The sequence below is a fragment of the Aquarana catesbeiana genome, linkage group LG03, assembly GCF_042186555.1.
Source record: "Aquarana catesbeiana isolate 2022-GZ linkage group LG03, ASM4218655v1, whole genome shotgun sequence".
NCBI lineage: Eukaryota > Metazoa > Chordata > Amphibia > Anura > Ranidae > Aquarana > Aquarana catesbeiana.
Window position 1 is genome coordinate 657,982,897 of NC_133326.1, and position 25,464 is coordinate 658,008,360.

The 25,464-nt window shown below is 39.6% G+C and overlaps 2 protein-coding genes across 2 annotated transcripts in view; both read right to left on the bottom strand.

The window, feature by feature from the left end:
• Positions 1 to 480: 480 nt before the first annotated feature.
• LOC141134059 (uncharacterized) lies at positions 481 to 1,387 on the bottom strand (the record flags this gene model as incomplete). The annotated part of the gene is made up of 1 exon (XM_073623645.1): positions 481 to 1,387. A coding segment is annotated over one exon (693 nt), but the record flags the coding sequence as incomplete, so codon positions are not given.
• Positions 1,388 to 9,183: 7,796 nt separating this feature from the next.
• The window catches only part of LOC141133403 (uncharacterized), a 33,685-nt gene continuing 17,404 nt past the window's right edge, over positions 9,184 to 25,464 (bottom strand). Inside the window, exon 3 of the mRNA XM_073622778.1 lies at positions 9,184 to 11,596. Coding sequence (XP_073478879.1) covers positions 10,926 to 11,596 — 671 coding nt within the window. The 3' untranslated portion in view covers positions 9,184 to 10,925. The remainder of the gene's footprint in view (positions 11,597 to 25,464) is intronic.

Sequence of the window (25,464 nt, forward strand, 5' to 3'; positions counted from 1 at the left end):
TTTATTTTTTATAAATAAATTTGAAGTGCAGCAATATAGGATTACTCTATATATGGCCTTCGGGAGGGCCTGATTGCATTGCACCTACTGTGGAAACTGAAGTGTGACTCATGTTGTTTCTCTTATGCAATATACTTTTTTCTTTGATGTATATACAATGCTTAATTGTTAATATTTGACTATAAGCAGATTCCTTGTCCTAATATTCCTTTTTCTAGAAGAAACCTGTATGTAGAGACTGCAAAACGTGTCATCACAGAAAGTCTTCTTTTTTTTTTTTAAATGTTTTATCATTTTTAAATTTTTTGATAAATAAAAAATATTTGTTGTTGACCTATATGCATAAAAAAAATTGTGAATCTTAAAAATCTCAGTACAAAATAATTTTAATATTTACAAGATGAACTTTTCTAAATAATGACTGATCAGTGCATAAAACTTTTTTTTTCTCCCTAGAGCTTAAATAAGCTTTCACAGAAAAACAATTAAAACAATTTTTATTGGTTTAAGAAAATTATTCAACAAAAGAAATCTGTGTTCCAAGGAACAAATTGAAGCTAGAAAGTCCCAGAATGAGATCGTCCTTGCTTTTCCAGAAATCAGCATTAGTGTATAACTTGCAAAATGACTCTCTCGTGAATTTTCTGGTGAGATTGAATGTAGTAGCATGGACTTAATAAACACTTGTTCAGTTTCAAACGTTGATGTGAAGCTTTTGATGCTGGACCAGAGATGGTCTGGAGGTAAAACATTTATTACATTCAGAACATGCATATGGCTTCTCTCCTGTGTGAGATCTGTGGTGCAAAGCAAGAGATTGTTTGTGTGAGAAGCACTTGTTGCATTCCAAACACTTGAATGGTTTTGCACCTGTGTGAATTCTCTGGTGTACAGCAAGATGTGCTTTGTGTGCAAATCCCTGGTCACACTCTGGACATTTAAATGGCTTCTCTCCTGTGTGGACCTTCTGATGCCGAGCAAGATGGCCAATTTCTGTGAAGGATTTGTCACACTCTGAACATTTAAAAGGCTTCTCTCCTGTATGAATCCTTTGGTGTGCAGCAAGATTAGCAAATAGAGTAAAGCTCTTGTCACATTCTGAACATCTAAAAGGCTTCTCCCCCGTGTGAGTCTTCTCGTGTCTGATTAGTTGTTCCTTGTGTGCAAAAACATGTCCACATTTAGAGCAAGAAAATGGCTTCTCTCCTGTGTGAATCATTTTGTGTCGGGCAAGATGATGAACTCTCGAGAAACACTTGTCACATTCTGAACATTTAAATGGTTTCTCTCCTGTGTGAATTTTCTGGTGAGTTTTGAGGCTTGACTTCTTAGTAAAACTCTTCTGGTCGTGTCTCCTACTCGACTCATCATGTACTGATGAAGATATTTAAGTCACCTATATGGAAAAAAAAAATTATTTTGGATCTTAATATTAACAACAGATCAAATTAAAAAAAATGCAATGTTTCAATCAAAATGTTTATTAATTGCCTACAGTAGATAAATTATTTTGATAGGGTGTAACTATAGTTTATTAAATCAGTTTTGTAGCATGACAAAAAGTCCCTGATAAAGAACATGATTAATACTCACCTGTTCTGCATTTATGTTCATTTTGTTGAAAACCCAATAAAAGAATATCTTCAAAGATCCAAAGTAAATGCCTCATGCACAAGGGGGAGTCACCGGAACAAAAGATGCAATAAATCCTTTAATAAAGACTCCTGGCTATGACTACAACCCCTATGAATTAATTATCAAATAGTCTCAATGCAACACACTAGGATAGGTATAAATAATACTGATACAAATTACACTTTATTGGTCAATAAGCCATAAAATCAAAACGTTAACCTCTTGGCCAAGGTAGAAAAATCAAAAGCTACATAACAATGCTATTTTGTTGAAAATATATTTCTGCCTGAAGAATTTTCAACACCTGCCACATACAATAGTGTTGGTTACCTGGTCTTCATTTGCATTCCGTAGTCCACTAATCCATTCATTGCTACAGGACACAGTAGTGACTGGCCATACCCAGTCTTTTTTTTATGTTCAGCCAGTGGGTTGAACAAAAAAAAAGCTATCTATAGATCAACTTACGTAGGTCTCATCAGACCAGAGAATCTTATTTCTCACCATCTTGGAGTCCTTCAGGTGTTTTTTAGCAAACTCCATGCAGGCTTTCATGTGTCTTGCACTGAGGAGAGGCTTCCGTCGAGCCACTCTGCCATAAAGCCCCGACTGGTGGAGGGCTGCAGTGATGGTTGACTTTCTACAACTTTCTCCCATCTCCCGGCTGCATCTCTGGAGCTCAGCCACAGTGATCTTTGGGTTCTTCTTTACCTCTCTCATCAAGGCCCTTCTCCCCCGATAGCTCAGTTTGGCCGGACGGCCAGCTCTAGGAAGGGTTCTGGTCATCCCAAACGTCTTCCATTTAAGGATTATGGAGGCCACTGTGCTCTTAGGAACCTTAAGTGCAGCAGAAATGTTTTTGTAACCTTGGCTAGATCTGTGCCTTGCCACAATTCTGTCTCTGAGCTCTTCAGGCAGTTCCTCATCATGACCTCATGATTCTCATTTGCTCTGACATGCACTGTGAGCTGCAAGGTCTTATATAGACAGGTGTGTGGCTTTCCTAATCAAGTCCAATCAGTATGATCAAACACAGCTGGACTCAAATGAAGGTGTAGAACCATCTCAAGGATGATCAGAAGAAATGGACAGCACCTGAGTTAAATATATGAGTGTCACAGCAAAGGGTCTGAATACTTAGGACCATGTGATATTTCAGTTTTCCTTTTTTTTAATAAATCTGCAAAAATGTCAACAATTCTGTGTTTTTCTGTCAATATGGGGTGCTGTGTGTACATTAATGAGGAAAAAAATGAACTTAAATGATTTTAGCAAATGGCTGCAATATAACAGAGTGAAAAATTTAATGGGGTCTGAATATTTTGCGTCCCCACTGTATATACATACACACACATACACATACTGTATATCCCATACTTTGTAGAAGTTATAACTTTAGTGCAAACCAATCAATATGCGCTTATTCTGATTTTTTATTATTTTTTAAACCAAAAATATGTAGCAGAATACATATTGGCCTAAACTGATGAAGAAATTAGATTTTTACATTTTTTAAATGGATGTGTTCTATAGCAGAAAGTGAAAAATATTGTTTGTTTTTTTTCACAATTTTTGGTATTTTCTTGTTTATAGCGCAAAAAATAAAAACTGCAGAGGTTATCAAATACCACCAAAAGAAAGCTCTATTTGTGGGAAAAAAGGACAACAATTTCATTTGTGTACAGCGTCGCATGACCGCGCATAACGCAGTGCCGTATCTCAAAAAATGACCTGGTCATGAAACCTTCCTGGGGTGAAGCAGTTAACAAATGTATATCATCAATTAGTGTGAGTCTCAAACATCAAAATATAAACATCCAATTAATATATCCAGTGATCGTACTTGTAACAGGGGTCAGTCCTGGTGTTTCAAGCTGGGTTTGCCATAGGGAGTGGAACTTACGGTGTGCATTTCTTTGATGATACGTCAATTTTTCCCATATCAGTATAGAGTTAACCTGATCAATCCATTGTTTGGTAGTAATATGATAGTTAGTAATTACAATATTATGTATTAATCTTGTAGTGCAGTTACAGACCTACATACACTATATTACCAAAAGTATTGGGACGCCTGCCTTTACAAGCACATGAACTTTAATGGCATCCCAGTCTTAGTCCATTATTGACTTGGCCCACCTTTTGCAGCTATAACGGCTTCAAATCTTCTGGGAAGGCCGTCCACAACACAAGGTGTCTATGGGAATGTTTGACCATTCTTCCAGAAGCGCATTTGTAAGGTCAAGCACTGATGTGGACGAGAAGGCCTGGTTCGCAGTCTCTGCTCTAATTTATTCCAAAGGTGTTCTATCAGATTGAGTTCAGGACTCTGTGCAGGCCAGTCAAGTTCCTCCACACCAAACTCACTCATTCATGTCTATGGACCTTGCGTTGTGCACTGGTCCAAATCATTTGGTGGAGGGGGATTATGGTGTGGGGTTGTTTTTCAAAGGTTGGGCTTGGGTTCCAGTGAAGGGAACTCTTAAGGCGTCAGCATACCAAGATATTTTGGACAGTTTCATCCTCCCAACTTTGTGAGAACAGTTTGGGGATGGCCCCTTCCTGTTCCAACATGACTGCACACCAGTACACAAAGCAAGGTCCATAAATACATGGATGAGCGAGTTTGGGGTGGAGGAACTTGACTATTCTGCACAGATTCCTGACCTCAACCTGATAGAACACCTTTGGGATGAATTAGAGTGGAGACTGCGAGCCAGGCCTTCTTGTCCAACATCAGTGCCTGACCTCACAAATGCGTTTCTGGAAGAATGGTCAAACATTCCCATAGACACACTCCTAAACCTTTTGGACAGACTTACCAGAAGAGTTGAAGCTGTTATAGCTGCAAAGGGTGGGCCAACTTAATATTGAACCCTACGGATTAAGACTGGGATGACATTAAAGAGCATGTGCGTGTAAAGGCAGGCGTCCCAATACTTTTGGTAATATAGTGTAACTCCTAGGAACATAACCTTTGTTAAAATGTAACATTTTGTAGAACTACAATTCCTAGTATGTCTTGTATCTAGCAGGATAGATATGCTGGGACGTATCACATAGACATGAATGCTGTGCAGTGCATATAGAGTTAAGTGTCAGAGTGCTGGCTGGGTTGTAGAAATTCTATTATTAAATCTACATACCATTGAGGAGGAGGAGGACTATCCTGGACACTGTACGGCTTCTACAGGCAGATCAATGTAGAAGTGAATGAAGGGAGAACACAGCATTGTATGCAATATCCAGTGTCTTCATTCCACACTTTACACGTCCGCACTCTGTAGCTGGAGGGAGGGGAGCAGTATATTCAGCCCTCCACTATTCTGTGTTCCTTCCTGCAGCCTAGGAAGAGTGACAACATCCTTTCAGCTTTGCACATGCACAGTAAAGATTGTTTGTTTTTACTTAGAAAGTAAAAATAAAAAAGAACATTACAGATAGACACAAAAGCAAATTTTTATGTGAATAAAGGTACATCAATCATACAATCATGTGCCAGCAAAAATCTTTTATTTTTTCATTTACATTGCACATGGCTAGATATTGGATATTCTTTGCAAAGCAACATTTATAGCTTTACCTTCTTCAGTAGTTTAAGTAAAAATTCCTTTTGCAAAGTGAATACACTTTTTTCCACTCTTTTCCATTAGTAAATCCACCTCTGTGTATCAAAGTTATGTTATATATATATATATATATATATATATATATATATATATACTGTATATATAACAGATAGAGCTGTCTGGTGTCTGAACCACTTCAGCCACGGAAAGGTTTTACCCCCTTCCTAAACCAGAGCATTTTTTGTGATTCAGGACTGCGTCGCTTTAGCTGACAATTGCGTACAAATAGAGCTTTCTTTTGGTGGTATTTGATCACCCCCTGTTTTTATTTTTTGAGCTATAAACAAAAAAATTGCGACAATTTTGAAAAAGAAGCCATATTTTTTAATACAAAATATAAAAAAAAAAAATGTTTTCCTCAGTTTAGGCCGAAATGTACTCTTCTACATATTTTTGGTAAAAAGCGTATATTGATTTGTTTGCACAAAAGTTATAGCATCTACAAAATAGGGGATACATTTATGGCATTTTTATTACTATTTTTTTTTTTGTTTACTAGTAATGGCGGTGATCTGCGATTTTTATCGGGACTGCGGCATTATGGCGGACACTTTTGACACTATTTTGGGACCATTGTCATTTATAGAGCGATCAGTGCTATAAATAGCCACTGATTACTGTATAAATGACACTGGCAGGGAAGGAGTTAAACACTAGGGGGCGATCAAGGGGTTAAGTGTGTCCTAGGGAGTGATTCTAACTGTGGGGGGGATGGGCTACCACTGACATGACAGCGATCACTGCTCCTGATGACAGGGAGCAGTAGATCTCTGTCATGTCACTAGGCAGAACAGGGAAATATCTTGTTTACATAGGCCTCTCCCTGTTCTGCCTCTCCATCTCTCGATCGCGGGCCACCGGCGGACATCGAGTTTGCAGGACCCGCAGCATGCGGCGAGGAAGCTGTCGTGGCCGCGAGGCGGCAAATTCAAAGGGACGTACAGGTACGCCCATTTGCTTGTACGAGCCATTCTGCCAACGTATATGTGTGTGCGGCGGTTTGCAAGTGGTTATGGCCCGTACACACGATATGAAAATACATCCGATATGAAAAACATCCGAAAATCTGATCGTGTGTACAAGACTTAAAACTCCCTGACACACGTCCCTGAAACTGAAAATGTATAGAAGGAGCAGAAGATGGGATTTTACTTTTAATCGTTTTTATTGATAGTTATAACAAAGACAAAAAACATTAAGAACAGAGAACATAAAATGACTCGAAAAATAGCAGCGTAGGGTGTGTATGGACAGAGTCCCGAACAAACATGGGATTGAAAAGATTAACAAACAGTACATCATGGAATTGTTTGTCCTGGGTTAAGGTGTAGAAAAGGTCGGGAGTCACCGGGATCTGTGCACCAGAAAGTGGTTGCGAAACATATGGGCCCCAGGATCCCATTCAGCATGGAGTCTGTGGAACCCAGGAGAAAGGTGGTCCGAGATATCCCCGGGTGGCCAAACACGACAACACAATGACCCAGCGTTCAGCGAATCCAGGAGAGGGTGAGGACGGGGTACGCAGCTCCCTCCTGATCCAGGAGATGGGATTTTAAAGGTGTCAAAACACTAAATCTATAAAATATACAACAGAATGCTGTAGCACACCTTACAAAAAATAACCACAATATAATAAAAGGGCCAACAATTGTGCAAAAAATGTGTACAAAAAAATATATAATCCAATGTATATCCAAAAATATCAAAGAAAGAAACGATAAAAGTGCAAACAATTGTGCAAAAAATATATATGTGTATATACAAAAAAATAGTCCCAGTTATATCCAAAAATATCCAAGGAAAAGAAAACGATATCAAATTTGAATCTACTCAAGTCACCAATGTGACATGTAATGCAAAGTGTGAATCCTCCACCCTTGTAGATTAGCCTCTTACCTCACTGCCATGACCCCAGCATTAACAGTAGGTCTCACCACATGTTTTTCCCTCTCTGGGGATGAAGACAAACTGCTGCCGCTTCAAATGCCTCTTATGGATGGATGGATAGATTTTCAATCTCCACAGCATACATGCAGGAAGAAAAAGCACACAGATCTAGTGCTCTCCGTTTAAAACTTCACATTAGAAAAAGGTAAAGTATTGCACTTACAAAAATGGCACTATAGGCAGTGCTAACCATGTGCAATCACAGGATCCTTAGATACAGAGATGATCGCGGGATGACGTCATATACGTGCAAATCTCGTCCTATATGTACGTTACGTCCAAACCTTGGGACTTCCTCAGTAGGGGCATTGGTGATTGGAGTGGATTCAAATTGGATATCGTTTTCTTTTCTTTGGATATTTTTGGATATACATGGAACTATTTTTTTGTATACAAATATTTTGTGCACAATTGTTTGCACTTTTATCGTTTCTTTGATATTTTTGGACTTACATTGGATTATGTATGTTATGTATATATTAGCTCATCAAGGTTTGAATCGCTTATGGGTGTTGGCTAGCAACCTTTTGAATTAATTTCATTGACATATTATTGGATTGCACAGATTGATAATTTACACAAGAATGTATAAAATAGCATATTTTATTAGAAACAATTAAAACAGTAAAAATTTCATATAAAACCATTATATTATATTAACATCAACATATCCATACAGCTTCTACAGTGATGATGCAATAACTGGATCTCTACATGTTTTGCCAGACTATGGCTTCTTTAGGAGACTTTGCTACATAAAAAACACCACGGATATAAAAAAAAAAAAAACATTGAATTAGTTACAATCAATACACAGTACAGGTACAAATGAATATGAACACTAGCTAAACAAGGTTTCAAAAAAACATTAACCTGATGCTGACCGCCTCACACACATTTACTGCGACAGGGCAGCCACTGTATGTGATTCTGCACTTCTGGGTCTGGGGCGCACATGTTTGCCGCCGGTGACCCACTCTTGCTATGTTTGGTTGCATCGGGACCCGCCGATCATTCGAGGTACAGGCAGAATGACGATCTGCCTATGTAAACAAGACAGATCGCTGTTTTGTGACAAGGGAAGGCAGTGATTTTTTGTTTCTGCTAAGCAGAAACACGGATCTCTGCCTTTCCACAGTACACTCACTCCCCACACAGTTAGAAAGCACTCCCTAGGAACACATTTGACCTTTTGATCGCCCCTGATGTTAACCCCTTCCCTGCCAGTGTCACTAGTACAGTGACAGTGCATATTTTTTAGCAATGATCACTGTATCAGTCTGTGATCACACTATTGTGATATGGATGCAGGTTCTCAGCATCCAATTCGCAGTAGTAGGACATTTTGACTGCCTCTCTATGGAACCGGTTCACATATCTCTGCTGTGTGAATATGCACAGGAGTCCTGTGTGTCTTTTGGTCCATTTCAGGTTCAAACTCAGCCAAAAATTTGGGCTGAAATCGGACCTGAAACATCGGACCTGAAACGGTGAACGGGGACGCACCGGACCCCTGCTGTGAGCCGCATGCGAAGATAATATCAACCTAGCCTCAGTGTCACTGGTCCCCAAAAAATGTAGTGTCAGTTAGGTGTCTGATTTGTATGCCACAATATATAATATAAATAGTGGGGTCTACCATATATTGGTGAAAAACAGAATACCCCAGTAGGAATTATGGAATGGAGTGCTTCCACCCTGAATTTGGCTGACCCTATTGTCTGTTTGTCCCCTAGCTTTTCTGCAGAATCATAGGGGTAACACTTGAGAGTGGATATATGAGAAACCCCAAGGATTCATTTAAAAACAGATGCTGTAGTGTAAGTGCGGTAGTTAGTGCAGTATGTGGGATATACTAAGATGTTCCTGCCTGATGAAGGGCATTATGTAACCTTCATACCCCAGCAGAAGCCTTTGGAGGCGAAACGCGTCGGGTCTCTATGATTACACCCCACCACTACCCACTGCGCTGTTTTTATACTACTTTTTATGCCTTTTGATATCATTTTTTATTTTGAGCCGAGTTTTTACTGCCCTCACTTGTAACTTTTTTGGAGTGTACTCCTTAATAAAGTGCTAATACGCTTTTTACAAATCAGGATTTACACTATGTGGAAGTTTTTTTCTTTTCTTTGTTTATTCGTTCATATGATGGGCTATTGAGGAAACGATCATTCGGCGACTGAAGCCGAATCCTGGAGGCTTCCGATCCCAAATTGGTACACCATCTGAGGACTTCTGACAAGATTCTACACAAGTCTTCCTACAGATCGTCACCGCATACCGCTTGACGGTACAAGCTCGTTTGACTCACCGCCAACGGCCTGTGAGTCCACCTTATCTGGTAAGGGCATCCTTTTGCTTTTCTTTCTCTATGTTGAGACCACCCACATGAGTGAAGAATCTACCTGTATCTAAGGATTTCTTTAAAACAGCCCTTAATCACCTCTTATGAAGACGGCCTACGCCCAGATGGCTGTGGGGTTAACTAAGAATACCCCTCCTACCCATTAATAGACTTCCAGTATCCATATATGTTTACCCTTTTTAGGGATTTGGACATCCTTTCTCTTGGCTTTTGCCCAAACGAACACTATTTTTTCTGAGCTGCACACTCAGTACATTGAGATACCTTGTATTATTATTTTGCTGTTTTTTTTTTTTTTTTTTTTTTTTTAATATGGTATTGTATGCACAATTGTTCCTTAATTAACCTACAGGTTGTTATTGAGTATTCACTCCCTTACATATCTGAGCACTCACTATTATTATATATTGTTATATATTTTTTTCTTTTTGGGATGTTTTATAAAACAATTACCATTCACTTAATAAGTTTACACTTCAAGTTTTAACACTCCTCTATAGAGACCACTTTTTTATTATTATTTTTACATTTGCAACGGTCAGATTGCTGTGTTGGCTGCTTCATTTTGTTTTCCTTAGGAGCTGGCGCAATTTCTACACCTTTTTTGTACACATTATGTAACCTTGACCAAAATGTTTTTTGGAATGAAACATTTTGAAAGTATTTAGTTTATTTTTTATAAATAAATTTGAAGTGCTGCAATATAGAATTACTCCATATATGGCCTTCGGGAGGGACTGATTGCATTGCACCTGCTGTGGAAACTGAAGTGTGACTCACCTTGTTTCTCTTATGCAATACACTTTTTTCTTTGATGTATATACAAATGTTTAATTGTTAATATTTGACTATAAGCAGATTCCTTGACTGCAAAACGTGTCATCGCAGAAAGAAGTGTTTTTTTTTTGTTTTGTTTTCTTTAAATGACTTATCATTTTTAAATTTTTTGATAAATAAAAAATATTTGTTGTTGACCTATATGCATAAAAAATTGTGAATCTTAAAAATCTTAGTACAAAATAATTTTAATATTTACAAGATGCACTTTTCTAAATAATGACTGATGAGTGCATAAAACTTTTTTATTCTCCCTAGAACTTAAATAAGTTTTCACAAAACAATTGGAATGTTCAACAATTAAATCAATTTTTATTGGTTTAAGAAAATTATTCAACAAAAAAAATCTGTGTTCCAAGGAACAAATTGAAGCTAGAAAGTCCCAGAATGAGGTCTTCCTGGCCTTTCCAGAAATCAGCATTAGTGTATAACTTGCAAAATGACTCTCTCATGAATCTTCTGGTGAGATTGAATGTAGTAGCATGGACTTATTAAACACTTGTTCAGTTTCAAATGCTGATGTGAAGCTTCTGATGCTGGATCAGAGATGGTCTGGAGGTAAAACATTTATTACATTCAGAACATGCATATGGCTTCTCTCCTGTGTGAAATCTGTGGTGCAAAACAAGAGATTGTTTGTGTGAGAAGCACTTGTTGCATTCCAAACACTTAAATGGTTTTGCGCCTGTGTGAATTCTCTGATGTACAGCAAGATGTGCTTTGTGTGCAAATGCCTGGTCACACTCTGGACAATTAAATGACTTCTCTCCTGTGTGGACCTTCTGATGCCGAGCAAGATGGCCAATTTCTGTGAAGGATTTGTCACACTCTGAACATTTAAATGGCTTCTCTCCTGTATGAATCCTTTGATGTGCAGCAAGATTAGCAAAAAGAGTAAAGCTCTTGTCACATTCTGAACATCTAAAAGGCTTCTCCCCCGTGTGAGTCTTCTCGTGTCTGATTAGTTGTTCCTTGTGTGCAAAAACATGTCCACATTCAGAACAAGAAAACGGCTTCTCTCCTGTGTGAATCATTTTGTGTCGGGCAAGATGATGAACTCTCGAGAAACACTTGTCACATTCTGAACATTTAAATGGTTTCTCTCCTGTGTGAATTCTCTGGTGAGTTTTGAGGCTTGACTTCATAGTAAAATTCTTCTGGCACTCAGAGCATTGATAGGACGTGTCTCCTACTCGACTCATCATGTACTGATGAAGATATTTAAGTCACCTATATGGAAAAAAAAAAGAAATGTTTATTTTGGATCTTAATATTAACAACAGATCAAAGTAAAAAAAATGCAATGTTTCAATTAAAATGTTTATTGATTGCCTACAGTAGATACATTATTTTGATAGGGTGTAACTATAGTTTATTAAATCAGTTTTGTAGCATGACAAAAAGTCCCTGATAAAGAACACGATTAATACTCACCTGTTCTGCATTTATGTTCATTTTGTTGAAAACCCAATAAAAGAATATCCTCAAAGATCTAAAGTAAATGCCTCATGCACAAGGGGGAGTCACCAGAACAAAAGATGCAATAAATCCTTTAATAAAGACTCCTGGCTATGACTACAACCCCTATGAATTAATTATCAAATAGTCTCAATGCAACATACTAGGATAGGTATAAATAATAATGATAAAAAATACACTTTATTGGTCAATAAGCCATAAAATCAAAACATTAACATCTTGGCCAAGGTAGAAAAATCAAAAACTACCTAACAATGCTATTTTGTTGAAAAGATATTGCTGCCTGAAGAATTTTCAACACCTGCCACATACAATAGCGTTGGTTACCTGGTCTTCATTTGCATTCCATAGTCCACTAATCCATTCATTGCTACAGGACACAGTAGTGACTGGCCATACCCAGTCTTTTTTTTATGTTCAGCCAGTGGGTTGAACAAAAAAAAAAAAGCTATCTATAGATCAACTTGCGTAGAACAATCAGCTTCAAGCAGGGAGGGCTGCCTGCTGGGAGAACAATAGCACCGTGGGAGGGATTCCCCTCACTGAGGGTGTTAATAGAGGAAACAAGCAACTTGATTTTGTTTGCCCGTGATGAAAAAAAAATCTATTGCCTGCTTACCAGATTCCTCCAACCACACAAATGAGGTGAATGAATCCCCCCAACTGGGACACTTTATTCTGATAGCAGCACTCACAGCTGATTGACTGCAGTCACTTATCGATGGAAAAGTTTCCAAAATGTTCTTTCAATAGAATATAAATAAGCAACTTCTGTTGAGGGGGGAAGCCACACACTGATTGAAATGTGGCCAGTGCCTGCTGGACTGGAAATTTTTTAGATCAATGTATGGCAAACAGAAGAATCTGGTGAGCAGGAGAGTGGGCATCTGAATTCCCAGGAATGAAGATCAGAGGCACAGACAAATGAATAATAATGGTGTCCTTTACAAGAACATTTGTGTTGAATTGTATGGCGTGACAGAGTAACTTTAATTAAGGTAATAGGATAAATAATTCCAAGTATGCACCTTAAAATTTCTCAATATTGTGACATTAGAAATCTGTTTTGATTTAGCAATAACTAGAAACGAGGGTCCTTACCAACTGCGTAACAATCCATCACAAAAAATTTTTTTCTGGTCTTTTAGTTCAGTAAGTTGCAAGTCACCATCACCAATGCCTGGTACACATGATCAGAAAATCGGACGAAAAATACCATTTTATGAGTGATCGTTTGTACACAGCTTTCGAGAGCCGATCATGACAGTTCATGCAAAATTATCCAAAAGGAAGGCAAAAAAAAAAAAAAAAAACACAAAAACACAAAAAATGTTCTCGTATGATACCAGAATGAATGATTTTCATTTAATCAGTATAATATTCGTCTGAAAAAAAATCGGAAGACCAAGACCACGTATAGTCGGAAATTAAAGATTGTACTGCAATACAATACAACACATTACATTATTTGTATTCTGTTGTACAAGAATGTTTGTAATTTTAGTAACCTCTTCATTTTCGATATGAGACTAGCATGCAAAAAAAATTAAAAATGGACAATCATTCATCCAATGTTCATCCGATGTTCTCATCATGTGTACAAGGCTTAAAGACTGTATTGTGGCCAAACTAAATTTTTTTTTGCAATAGCAAATACATATAAACGTCTAATAAAGTTTTACAATGGTAAAAAGTATAAATATACAGTACCTGGAATTGTTTAGTGTAGATATATCAGCAGCTCCTTGCTCTCCTCATCTGTCTGTGTTTCTTGTAACTGACTGAGCTTTGCCTTACCTTAAATACAATTTACCCCCTCTCACCAACATGGGGTGGCTTTAGATTTGCTAATAAGCTTTATTTACTTACAAATTGTATTTTTCCAACAATATTATTGGACAGTGTGACTATCCTTTGTTTCCATTCAGCCCAAGTCATTACCATGTTAATACTTGGTCGGAATAATTTAGGAAGGAGATTTTTTTTTTATAATTACTTTTTTCTTTATTAAGACAAATTCCAACATACAACATAAAAAGGTACACATTGCACAAGGTAGCTATATAAATCCTTTCATTAACATAAACCACAGTAACCCCCCTGCTTGAGAAAACACACCAGATCCCTAATCATATCGTATTCAGGAAGAAGAGAGAAAAAAAAAACAAAATGATCCCACACCCATTTACCTATTCATAACCAAAACTCATTTCGTGCAACACATTATTCAAAATATAATTTAAAAAGGAGGCTTTACAGCACCCTTATTACGTGTATCAAACAATCTACAAAAAAAATTATCCTCCTCTTTTAATGACATCAGTCATCTCTCCACTGTGCCTCCCAGGGGGAAGAGAGTAGAAGGAAAAAAAAAACAAAAAAAACCCACCCACTCCCCAGATGCATCCCACAGACTATCGACCCAAAACACAGCACTATCCCCCATAGGGTTTAATCCGCCCCTATTTCTGAGGAATAGTACAGCAATCCTGCCCATGTGTCTTTAAATTTATTCAATTGGTCCTTAAACACTTGCCTACAGGGCACTTTCACCCCCTTCCTGCCCAGACAAATTTTCAGCTTTCAGCGCTCTCATACTTTGAATGACAATTACTCAGTCATGCAACACTGTACCCATATGAAATTTGTGTCCTTTTATTTTTTACACAAATAGAGCTTTCTTTTGGTGGTAATAACTAGTGTTTTTTTTTTATTTTTTTGTGCTATAAATAAAAAAAGACTGAAAATTTGGTTAAAAAAAGATGCCTTTTTCTTTGTTTTCGTCATAGAATTTTGCAAATTAGTAATTTTTCATCATACATTTTGGCCAAAATTTATACGGCTACATATCTTCAGTAAAAATAACCTTAATTAGTGTATATTATTTGGTCTTTGTGAAAGTTATAGAGTCTACAAGCTATAGCGCCAATCAGTGAAAATTGATCACACCTGATGTACTGGTGGCCGATCTCATTTCTTGAGACCCTAACAAGCCAGGAAAGTATAAATACCCCCCAAATGACCCCTTTTTGGAAAGTAGACATCCCAAGGTATTTAGTAGGTCAATTGGTGAGTTTTTTGAAGTTGTAATTTTTTTCCCACAATTCTTTGCAAACTGAAGATGTGTTTTTTTTTTCTTTTACAAAATAGTCATTAACAGTTTATCTCTCTCAAACAGCATATGCATGCTTGCAACTACACCTCAAAACACATTCTGCTACTCCTCCTGAGTATGACGATACCACATGTGTGAGACTTTTTCACAGCCTGGCCATATACAGAGGCTCAACATGCAAGGAGCACCATCAGGTGTTCTTGGGACATAAATTGGACATACTGTATAATTTCATGACGACCTATCACATTTTTGAAGGCCCTGGAGCACCAGGACAATGGAAACGCCCACAAAATGACCCCATTTTAGAAAGCAAACACCCCGATATATAATCTATGAGGCATAATGAGTCTTTTCATTTCATTTTTTTCCAGAAGTTTTTGGAAAATGTGGAAAAAAAATGAAAACGCACTTTTTTTTTTTTTACACAAAGTTGTCAATTTTTAAGATATTTCCAACACATAGCATGTACGTAGCAAAAATGACACCCCAAAATACATTCTGCTACTCCTCCTGAGTATGACGATACCACAAAATTTATTATTAATGTCTATGCCTTTTATTATTATCTCCCTTTTGCTTTTCATGGAAAATATTGGATGCATTACTCCTAAAGGCAAAATATTCAGTACTAGGTATTGAGAACTTATACTTTACATTAATACCATTAATGGTTAATTACAGTGGAATCAGGGGCGTAACTACCACCATAGCGACCCATGCGGGCGCTATGGGGCCCGCAGCCCAGTGGGGCCCAGTGAGGATGAGAGCACCGCCGGCACAGTCTCCCAGCCAGGGGAAGAGAGAGGAAAGGAAGAGGCGAGCTGTGACCTGTGCCTAATGCAGCGTGACCTGTGCCCCATACAGCCCCACCTATGCAGAGGAAGAGGCAAGCCCCCCGGATCAGCCGAGAGCTGAATTGCCTGATGTAAGAGCTTTCATTTGAACTTCCAGTGTTCCCGGGGCTCACGTCACATAGCTCCACCTCTTGGCCCGGCGCCTTTGATAGACAGAACGCCGATCCAATGCAGGACATGTGACGTCATCAAAGGCGTCGGGCCAAGAGGTGGGGCTATGTGACGATGAGCCCCGGGAAGACAGGAAATTCAAATGAAATCTATTACAGTGGGCAATCCCGCTCTCTGGTGATCCGGGTGGCTTGCCTCTTCCTCTGCATAGGTGGGGCTGTATTGGGCACAGGTCACGCTGCATTGGGCACAGGTCACGTTGCATGGGGCACAGGTCACGCTGCATTGGGCACAGGTCACGCTGCATGGGGTGCAGGTCATGCTGCATTGGGCACAGGTCACATTGTATGGGTCCCAGGTCACGTTGTATGGGTCCCAGGTCACGTTGCATGGGGCACAGGTCACGCTGCATGGGGCACAGGTCACGCTGCATGGGGCACAGGTCACGCTGCATGGGGCACAGGTCACGCTGCATGGGGCACAGGTCACACTGTATGGGGTACAGGTCACGCTGTATGGGGTACAGGTCACGCTGTATGGGGCACAGGTCACGCTGTATGGGGCATAGGTCACGCTTCATTGGGCACAGGTCACGCTGCATGGGGCACAGGTCATGCTGTATGATGGGGCACAGGTCATGCTGTATGGGGCACAGGTCACGCTGTATGGGGCACAGGTCACGCTTCATTGGGCACAGGTCATGCTGCATTGGGCACAGGTCACGTTGCATTGGGCACAGGTCACGTTGCATGGGGCACAGGCCACGCTGCATTGGGCACAGGTCACGCTGTATGGGGCACAGGTCACGCTGCATGGGGCACAGGTCACGCTGCATGGGGCACAGGTCACACTGTATGGGGTACAGGTCACGCTGTATGGGGTACAGGTCACGCTGTATGGGGCACAGGTCACGCTGTATGGGGCATAGGTCACGCTTCATTGGGCACAGGTCACGCTGCATGGGGCACAGGTCACGCTGTATGGGGCACAGGTCACGCTGTATGGGGCACAGGTCATGCTGCATTGGGCACAGGTCACGCTGCATTGACACTAGGGCAGCTGTGGGGGGGCTGTTTGCAGGGGGGCCCCGTACAACATTTTGCTATGGGGCCCTGCTATTTCTAGTTACGCCCCTGAGTGGAATAAAGCTTTTAAGACAAAATTCATCTGCAATTACTGACAATATAACTGGTCTAAGATAGAAGGAGGTGTTCAGTGTTTAGAAACTGACCTGAACACTGAATTTACTAGACAGTTGACAAGCACATAAACATGTATGCTCATGTCTACATAGTTTGCTATGTAAAAGAAATGCCACAATAACAGATGAACAAAAGTGTAAAATAAGACGTGTTACTGATCGACAGAAAGTTTTCCAAAATGTGCCTTTATTATAAGTCAAAAAATAAGCAACTTCTGTTGAGTGGGGGAGGCCACACACTGATTGAAATGTGGCCTCCTGGACTGGAAAATGTTAGATCAATGTATGGCAAACAGAAGAATCTAGTAGGAGAGTGGACACCTGATTTCCCAGGAATAAAGATCAGTGGCACAGACAAATAAATAACAATGGTATCCTTTACAAGAATTTTATGGAGTGACAAAGTAACTTTAATTAAGGTAATAGGATATATAATTCCAAGTACGCACCTAAAATTTGTCAATATTATGACATTAGAATTCTGTTTTGTTTTTTTATATATAGATTATACGTTGGGGTGTTTTCTTTCCAAAATGGGGTCATTTTTGGGGTGTTTCCATTGTCCTGGTTCTCCAGGGCGTTCAAAAGTGTAAGAGGTAGTCAAGAAATTATATGTGTAATTTATGCTCCTAGGTGCCTGAAGGTGCTCCCTCAATTTTGGGCCTCTGTATGTGGCCACGCTGTGTAAAAGTCTCACACATGTGGTATTGCCGTACTCAGGAGGAGTAGCAGAATGTGTTTTGGGGTGTAATTTGTGGAATGCATATGCTGTGTGTGAGAAATAACCTGCTAATATGACAATTTTGTGAAAAAAAAAGAAAAAAAATCTTAAATTTGGAAAGAATTGTGGGAGAAAATTACAACTTCAAAAAACTCACTATGCCTCTTACTAAATACCTTGGAATGTCTACTTTCCAAAAAGGGGTCATTTGGGGGGTATTTGTACTTTCCTGGCTTGTTAGGGTCTCAAGAAATGAGATAGGCTGTCAGTACTTCAGGTGTGATCAATTTTGAGAGATTGGCACCATAGCTTGTGGACTCTAACTTTCACTCAGACCAAATAATATACACCAATTTGGGTTATTTTTACCAAAGATATGTAGCAGAAAAATGACTAACTTGCAAAATTTTATAACAGATACTGAGAAAATGCATTTTTTTAAAGAATTTTCAGTCTTTTTTCTTTTTTAGAGCAAAAAATAAAAAACCCAGCGGTGATTAAATACCACCAAAAGAAATCTCTATTTCTGTGAAAAAAAGGACAAAAAATTCATATGAGTACAGTGTTGCATGACTGAGTAATTGTCATTCAAAATGTGAGAGCACCGAAAGCTGAAAATTGGTCTAGGGGAAGGGGGTTTAAGTGCCCAGTGGGTAAGTGGCTAATCAATACAGTATTAATCCAAAAAAAATCAGAAGACCAAGACCGTGCATGCTTGGAAACTAAAAAATACATTACAATACAATACATTACATCAGTTGTATTCTGTTGTTAGGGAATTTTCATAACTTTAGAGGCCTCTTATTTTTAATATGAGATTAGCGTGCAAAAAAAACCAAAACAGATGCTCGTTCATCCGATAATCTCATCGTGTGTACAGGGCTTAAAGACTGTATTGTAACCAAACAAAAATATACTTGTCATAGCAAACACAAACATCCAAATCAAGTTTACAATCATAAAAAGTATATAGAAACTGTACCTGGAATTGTTTAGTGCAGATACAGTATATCAGCAGCTCCTTGATCTCCTGACTCGTCTGTGATTCTTGTACTTGACTGAACTCTGCCTCACTTTAAATACAATTTACCACCCCTCACCAATATGGGGTGACTTTGGACTTGCTAATAGGTTTTACCCAATTAACAAAAGGCATGTTTCCAACAATATAATTGGACAGTGTGAATATCCTTTGATTCCACTCAGCCCAAGTAAGTCATTACCATTTTAATACTGGGAGGGAATATTTTAGGAAGGAGATTTAATTTAAAACACTCAACAGATACTAACAGCAGGCGATGACCTCATTTTAACATCTACAGAAATGTAAAACATACTTTATGGTTGTTTTAGAAGATAGGCCATTGTTTAACTTGAATATTGTTGCATAATTATACATGGCTTAAGTAACCAGTCACATACAGGTGTTCATTCATCTATGTATAAGGTTTCAGAGCATGCAATAAACTTGAAATATTTGGTAGATTTTTTAGTTTATCCCAACCCTTTTTGAAACTATAATAATTTATTAATACAGGTTTCACATTATGCAATATATAGGCTTTCAGTTCTATTCTTACTACAGCTGATTCCCTTGCAGTGTTTACATTCTTCCTTCCTAAGAGTAGGCAAATCAACTGGGATCATGGAAATCAAACTTTTGTTATACAGTTTTTGCCATTTTCTTAACTTCTGCAACAGTGTTGTAGTTATAAAAATACAGAGTAGACCCCTCTAATTTATATTTTGGAAATAAAACAGGAAATGTTAACTAAATAACCAGCTGAATTTTTAATTCCATGACACAACCCCTTGGATTATTTATTATTCTTGTATAGATTTATATGGATCTCTATATTATTATATACAAGTCTCTATACCACTTCTATATTATTATATACAAGTGGTCCATGTCATTGAGCTGTCATTAAGCGTAGTTTACTAAAGACTACAATAAAAACATCAGAAATACTGTATGTCCACTGATATTAATTTTTTTTTAAATCAGACCTATTAAAATTTATTCATTAATTTCTATGGTTTTTATTATCATCTCCCTTTTGCTCTTTCCTGGAAAATGTTGATCTGTATTGTTTTTGCTTTTAATGGCCCCTATGTTTTGCCTTTAATCTTACCACTGATATAACCATTGTGTGCTTTAAAGCGTATCTATATTTAACACCTCATATTATATCCAAAACCCCTTATGTTAGTAGATGCATTACTCCTAAGGGCAAAATATTCAGTACTAGGTATTGAGAAGTTATACTTGGGTTGCCATTAATAACATTAATGGTTAATTACAGTGGAAATTAATAACGGTTAAATAAGGTAAAATACATCTTCTGCAGTTACTGACAATATAACTGGTCAAAGATAAAAGGAGGTGTTGATGATGAACTGCGTTAAAGCGGGGCTACACGGCCACTCTGCTTGTCCATCTTTGTGGAACTTAACCCGGGCATCGCTGCAATCTTTGGAATCTAAGTAGCGGTGAGGGACACCAGGCAGGCAAGCGACTGTTACATGCGCTTTTGTATTTTTACACTGTAAGTGCAATATGTAAGGGGGGTATTAGGTTTTGTATTAAAGCTGTTTTTAAACAGAATTACGCTATGTGAGCTTTTTTACTCCTTTGATATTACCGCTGACGAGTTGTGGATCGATTAGAAATGAATTGGAGACCGGTATTTTAAGATCTAATACCTGTGAATTGGAGCTTGGAACTCAAGAGAGTATATAAGTCCACATAGATCTATTCAAAGGCAATAGGAATGTGGCACTTACTAAATCTAACAAATTATATTAAATTGCATCCATTATATCCATATCCATATCCATATCGGATGCACTTTAATATTATTATTTGTTAGATTTAGTAAGTGCCACATTCCTATTGCCTTCAAATTTATCTAGTGTGAGAACACCATTTATGTTGGCAGCTACTGTTTAGTTTTTTCTTATCTTGGGGTTTGCGCATTAGTACCCCCCTTATTTTAGTACACATAGATCCATTATTGGCGTATTTGAAACAGGAACTAAAGAGGTAGTCTGTACCATGATCTGACGATCAGAGGAGGAAATCTGCTAATTTGTGGACTTTAAGGCTGATTTTCACCTGTTTTCTGGTGAGTTTAACATCCTAAGGGAGCAGTGTGCCACGTGGTGTGGTGAAGGGATGAAGATATTCAGTCATTAAATATTTTGAAAATATATTTTTCCAACACCTCCCCGGGCAGTGTGGGTCATCTTGATACAGCTGACTACTCTATGCAGACTTTCTAATTTAATCTATATCAAGGACATTGTCTTTTGCATTAGTGCTGCTAATTTTTGCAGGACAGCATTGCAGGACAGAAAATTTCTCAAATTCCCCTCATCAACACAGACAGTGTTGATGGAGGAATCCCTCCCGCAGTGGCATAATGTTCTGCCAATGCGGAGCCGTCCCTACTGGCAGAACACAATTATTACTGCTGAAAAAAATCCCTGCTGAATGAGCCGAGATTTGATCAATCTATGGTCCGCTTAAGGTGCCCGTAGAAAAAAATATAAATGCACACAGTGTATTACAGTGTACACCAAAACAAATAGGAATAAATTTATGAATTATATGGCCTCAATAGGCCACACATATAAAAGTCATTTTAGTGTCCAAAAAAGTTCATTCCGTTATAAACCTTTTTCTCTTTCTAAAGTCCTCCGTGCTCATAAATTATTCAAAAACATTGTAAAAGCGAAGTGTGTCCCATACCCCTCTCATATCCTTACTCACCAGATGAAATGGACCCCCAGCTATTAGGCTTGAGAGTCTAATACGCTTGTTCCAATGAGGGGGCGATTCTTTCCACCTGGATATCTTGCAGACTGGTGTAGTGGGATATGCAGCTAGCCAATAGTGACGTCGCTTATAACCAGGATCAATAGGAGGGAAAAAGCGCACTCTGAAAATGACGCATCGTCAAAGTCTTTGAAGATGTCCTGCGGGAGGGGTTAAATGCATTGATAGAATTTCTGTTTCCTGGTGTAGTCATGTCCACTTTCCCACAGAGCGCACCTGAAGCCACGACATTCCTGGAAGGCGTACACTAACCACTGCCAGCCCAACACCTTGTGCCTTTCAAAGCGATTACATGTATTCCAGTTAGCAAGTGTCATTTTATTCTTTTTATCACAATAAACAAAATTACTACACTGAGAACTTTTTCCCCTCTATTGATCCTGGTTGGACATCACTATGGGCTAGCTGCATATTCCATTACTTTGGTCCGCTGGATATCTAGGAGGAAAGAATCACCTCCTCACTAGAACAAGCATGTTAGACTCTCAAGACTACTGGCTGGTGATCCATTTCATCTGGTGAGTAAGGATATGAGAGCGGTGTGGGCCACACTTCACTTTTATGATGTTTTTGAGCACTCAAGCATCTTTTGAATAATTTATGAGCACGGAGCACTTTAGAAAGAAGGTTGATAAGGGAGTGAACTTTTTTGGACACTAAAAAAGGACTTTATATGTGTAGTCTATTATAGCCATATAATTCATAGATTTATTTCTATTTATTCCTAGTTTTTAAGGATTATTATTGGTCCAATCCTGCATTTGCCAAGGATAACTGTGATAACGATGTAAAGGCAATACCAACAACCAAGGACCAATTTTTCTGCACCTGTTACTTCTATCCAAAAGTCTGCAAAAGAGACACCAGACTTTAGCTAAAAAAAATCGTTAGGCTGGGTTCACACCTATGCGAATTGGATGCGGCTTACACCACATCTGCGTTCCAGTCGCCTCTTCTTCCGGGTTGTCTGCGCATCTGCGAGCCTCATCTGAGATCGAGGCTTGGTTCGCGCATGCACAGTCCCGGTAAGATGGCGGCGGTCGCGCAAGCATGCGAGCTCCGCTGGGTGACGACGGCCCCATCATAGGAGCACCAGGGGAGCGGTGATGTCATCGTTGGCGCCAAGTTTAAATGGCTGTCAGATACAGCTGTTACTTGAAATGTCCTGCGGGCTCAGGCGGCGGCTTCCTGGTGCACTTGTTTGAAGTTACTAAGGTAGGAAGCTATGCTGCTGGCTGATGATGACTTGCTATGGCTTGTGTTACCTGTATTGATTATAGGTTTGATGTTTTCAATTACCAAGATTTTGCTATGGATGTGTCACCGCCCCCCCAGTGGCCAACCCTTATGCTGCAGATAGGAATCTTTTCCTTCTGCTTGTCTGTTTGGGTTATTCACCTGGAGCCTGTTTATTCCCTTTTTTCTTTCCCTCAGCCCCTCTAGGTCTGAACATCGGGATTCGGCACGCGAATATAATAACCATTCTAGATCACAACATTCCATTATTCCTCATCAAGTTCTAGGCGTCCTAGATCATCTTCTAGACGTCATAGTAAAGAGCCCAAATCTGGATCTGGGCACCATTCTCACCACCATTTCAGCCACTCTGGAAGAATAGTTTGCTGGGGATGTAGGGCTCAGGTCCCGGAAGGTAAATCCTTCTGTGAGCCATGTTATTCCCGAGCCGTAAGGGGAAGAGGAGGTGGAAACCATCAAGTGTAGGCCCTGGTCAGGAAGAGGGTCCAGCAATCCCTGAGCAGATCTGACTCCAGCCCTACCATCATTCCTCCTGTTGACCCAGCACCAGTCCTTGTGCAGGATGACCTTGAGGCTCCGGGTCCCTCTCAGCATAACCGCTCCTTAAGTGAAGCCTCAGACAGTGAGGTGGAAGGCGTTAACCCTGGCACGGGTTTTGATTTTTCTCTAGTACCACAATTGGTCAAGGCAGTTAAAGAAACTTTGAGGTGGGTAGAGCCTGTGTATTTCAAACGCCTCAAGAAGGAGCGCACAAACTTCCCCTTTTTGGGTGAACTTGGTGAAATCATTACAGATGAATGGGGTGGCATGTAGAGAAAAAAAAACTCGCTACTATCTAAAATAGCAAAAATGTACCCATTCAAAAGGATGTGAAACATCTAGAGTCGGCACCTCTCATCGACGCAGCCTTAATAAGGTTGGTGAGGCACGTCACACTCCCTCTGGAAGACACTGTTTCCTTTAAGGACACCTTGGAGAGGAAGATAGATACGGACCTCAAACGTGTATATATATATATATATATATATATATATATATATTTTACAGCAGGTATGGCCTGTAAGCCAGCTCTGGCCCTTGCAGCCCTGTCCAAAGCGATAGAGGCCTGGACAGATGAAGTGGATTCTACCTTTGGAAGCGTCTGAGGAGATGGCCAGGAGCATACCGATACATGAACTAAGGATGGCATCAGTCTTTTTGGGAGAAGCCTTCCTTGACATTATTTGCCCAGTAGCACGCGTCATGCTGTCTTCCGTCACAGCTAAACGTGCCTTGTGGCTGCGCCCTTGGGTAGCTTATCCTGCCTCTAAACAGGAATGGTGCAGGATTCCCTTTGAGGGCTCCTCCCTCTTTGGGAACAAGCTTGACAGTGCTATCACCCATGCCACATGGGTAAGCCAGGGTTCCTTCCCCAGGATCGTCCCCTTCTAGGTCAAAGAAGAGCTCAACCTAGGCAAGATCAGGATCGTGCAAGAGATGCTCGTCGTTATAAGCCTGGTGGCGGGTTCAGGAAGAACTGGAAGAGAAACTAGCCTTCTGACTTGAAATCCTCAAAGGGAGCATCTTCTGGTGGACGTGAGGCTTCCAAGTCTTTTTGATATAGGGTCGGCCCAGATGGAGCAGGTTGGGGCTTGGTTACTTCAGTTCCAACACGTCTGGGCAGCCTCGATAAAGGATTTATGGACTGTCAAAACGGTCTCCTCAGGTAATTCTTGGATGTTTGTCAGTTCACCCACACTTCAGTTTGTACCCACAGTCTTGCCTTGCTTAAAAAAAAAAGCAAGTCCTTCTATCATATGCAGACTCTCTTGTGGCTGAGGACACCGCCATACAAGTTCTAACAGGTGAAAGACTTTAAGGGATTTACTCACCCCTTTTCATGGTTCTGAAAAAGAACGACTCCTAGAGGCCAGTCATAGACTTGACCCACTTGAATTCTTTTATCAAAAAGGAAAATTTCAAGATGGAGTCGCTGCTCACAATACGTCAGACAATTTACTCAGATGACGGCTTGTATCCATAGATCTGAAGGATGCCTATTTCCATGTCCCGATAGCAGAGGAGTTCTAGGAGTATCTTCGATTTGCAGTAGAGCCTTCTGTGCTCTACAAGCATTTCTTTACTTGACAAGGGGTGCCTCAGTTCTCCTAAGACTGGACAACATATCAGCAGTCTCATACATTAAGAGACAGGGACGCACTCGCTTGTATCCATAGATCTGAAGGATGCCTATTTCCATGTCCCGATAGCAGAGGAGTTCTAGGAGTATCTTCTATTTGCAGTAGACCAAGCAAACCTCCAATTTACATGTCTCCCGTTCGGGCTTACAACATCGCCTCGGGTATTTTCGAAGCTCTTACTGGCTATCATGGCACTAATCAGGACCAGTGGTATCCGGTTACATCACTATCTGGACGATCTGCTGTTACTCTCTTGAGACAAGGAGCAGCTGTTAATACATCGATC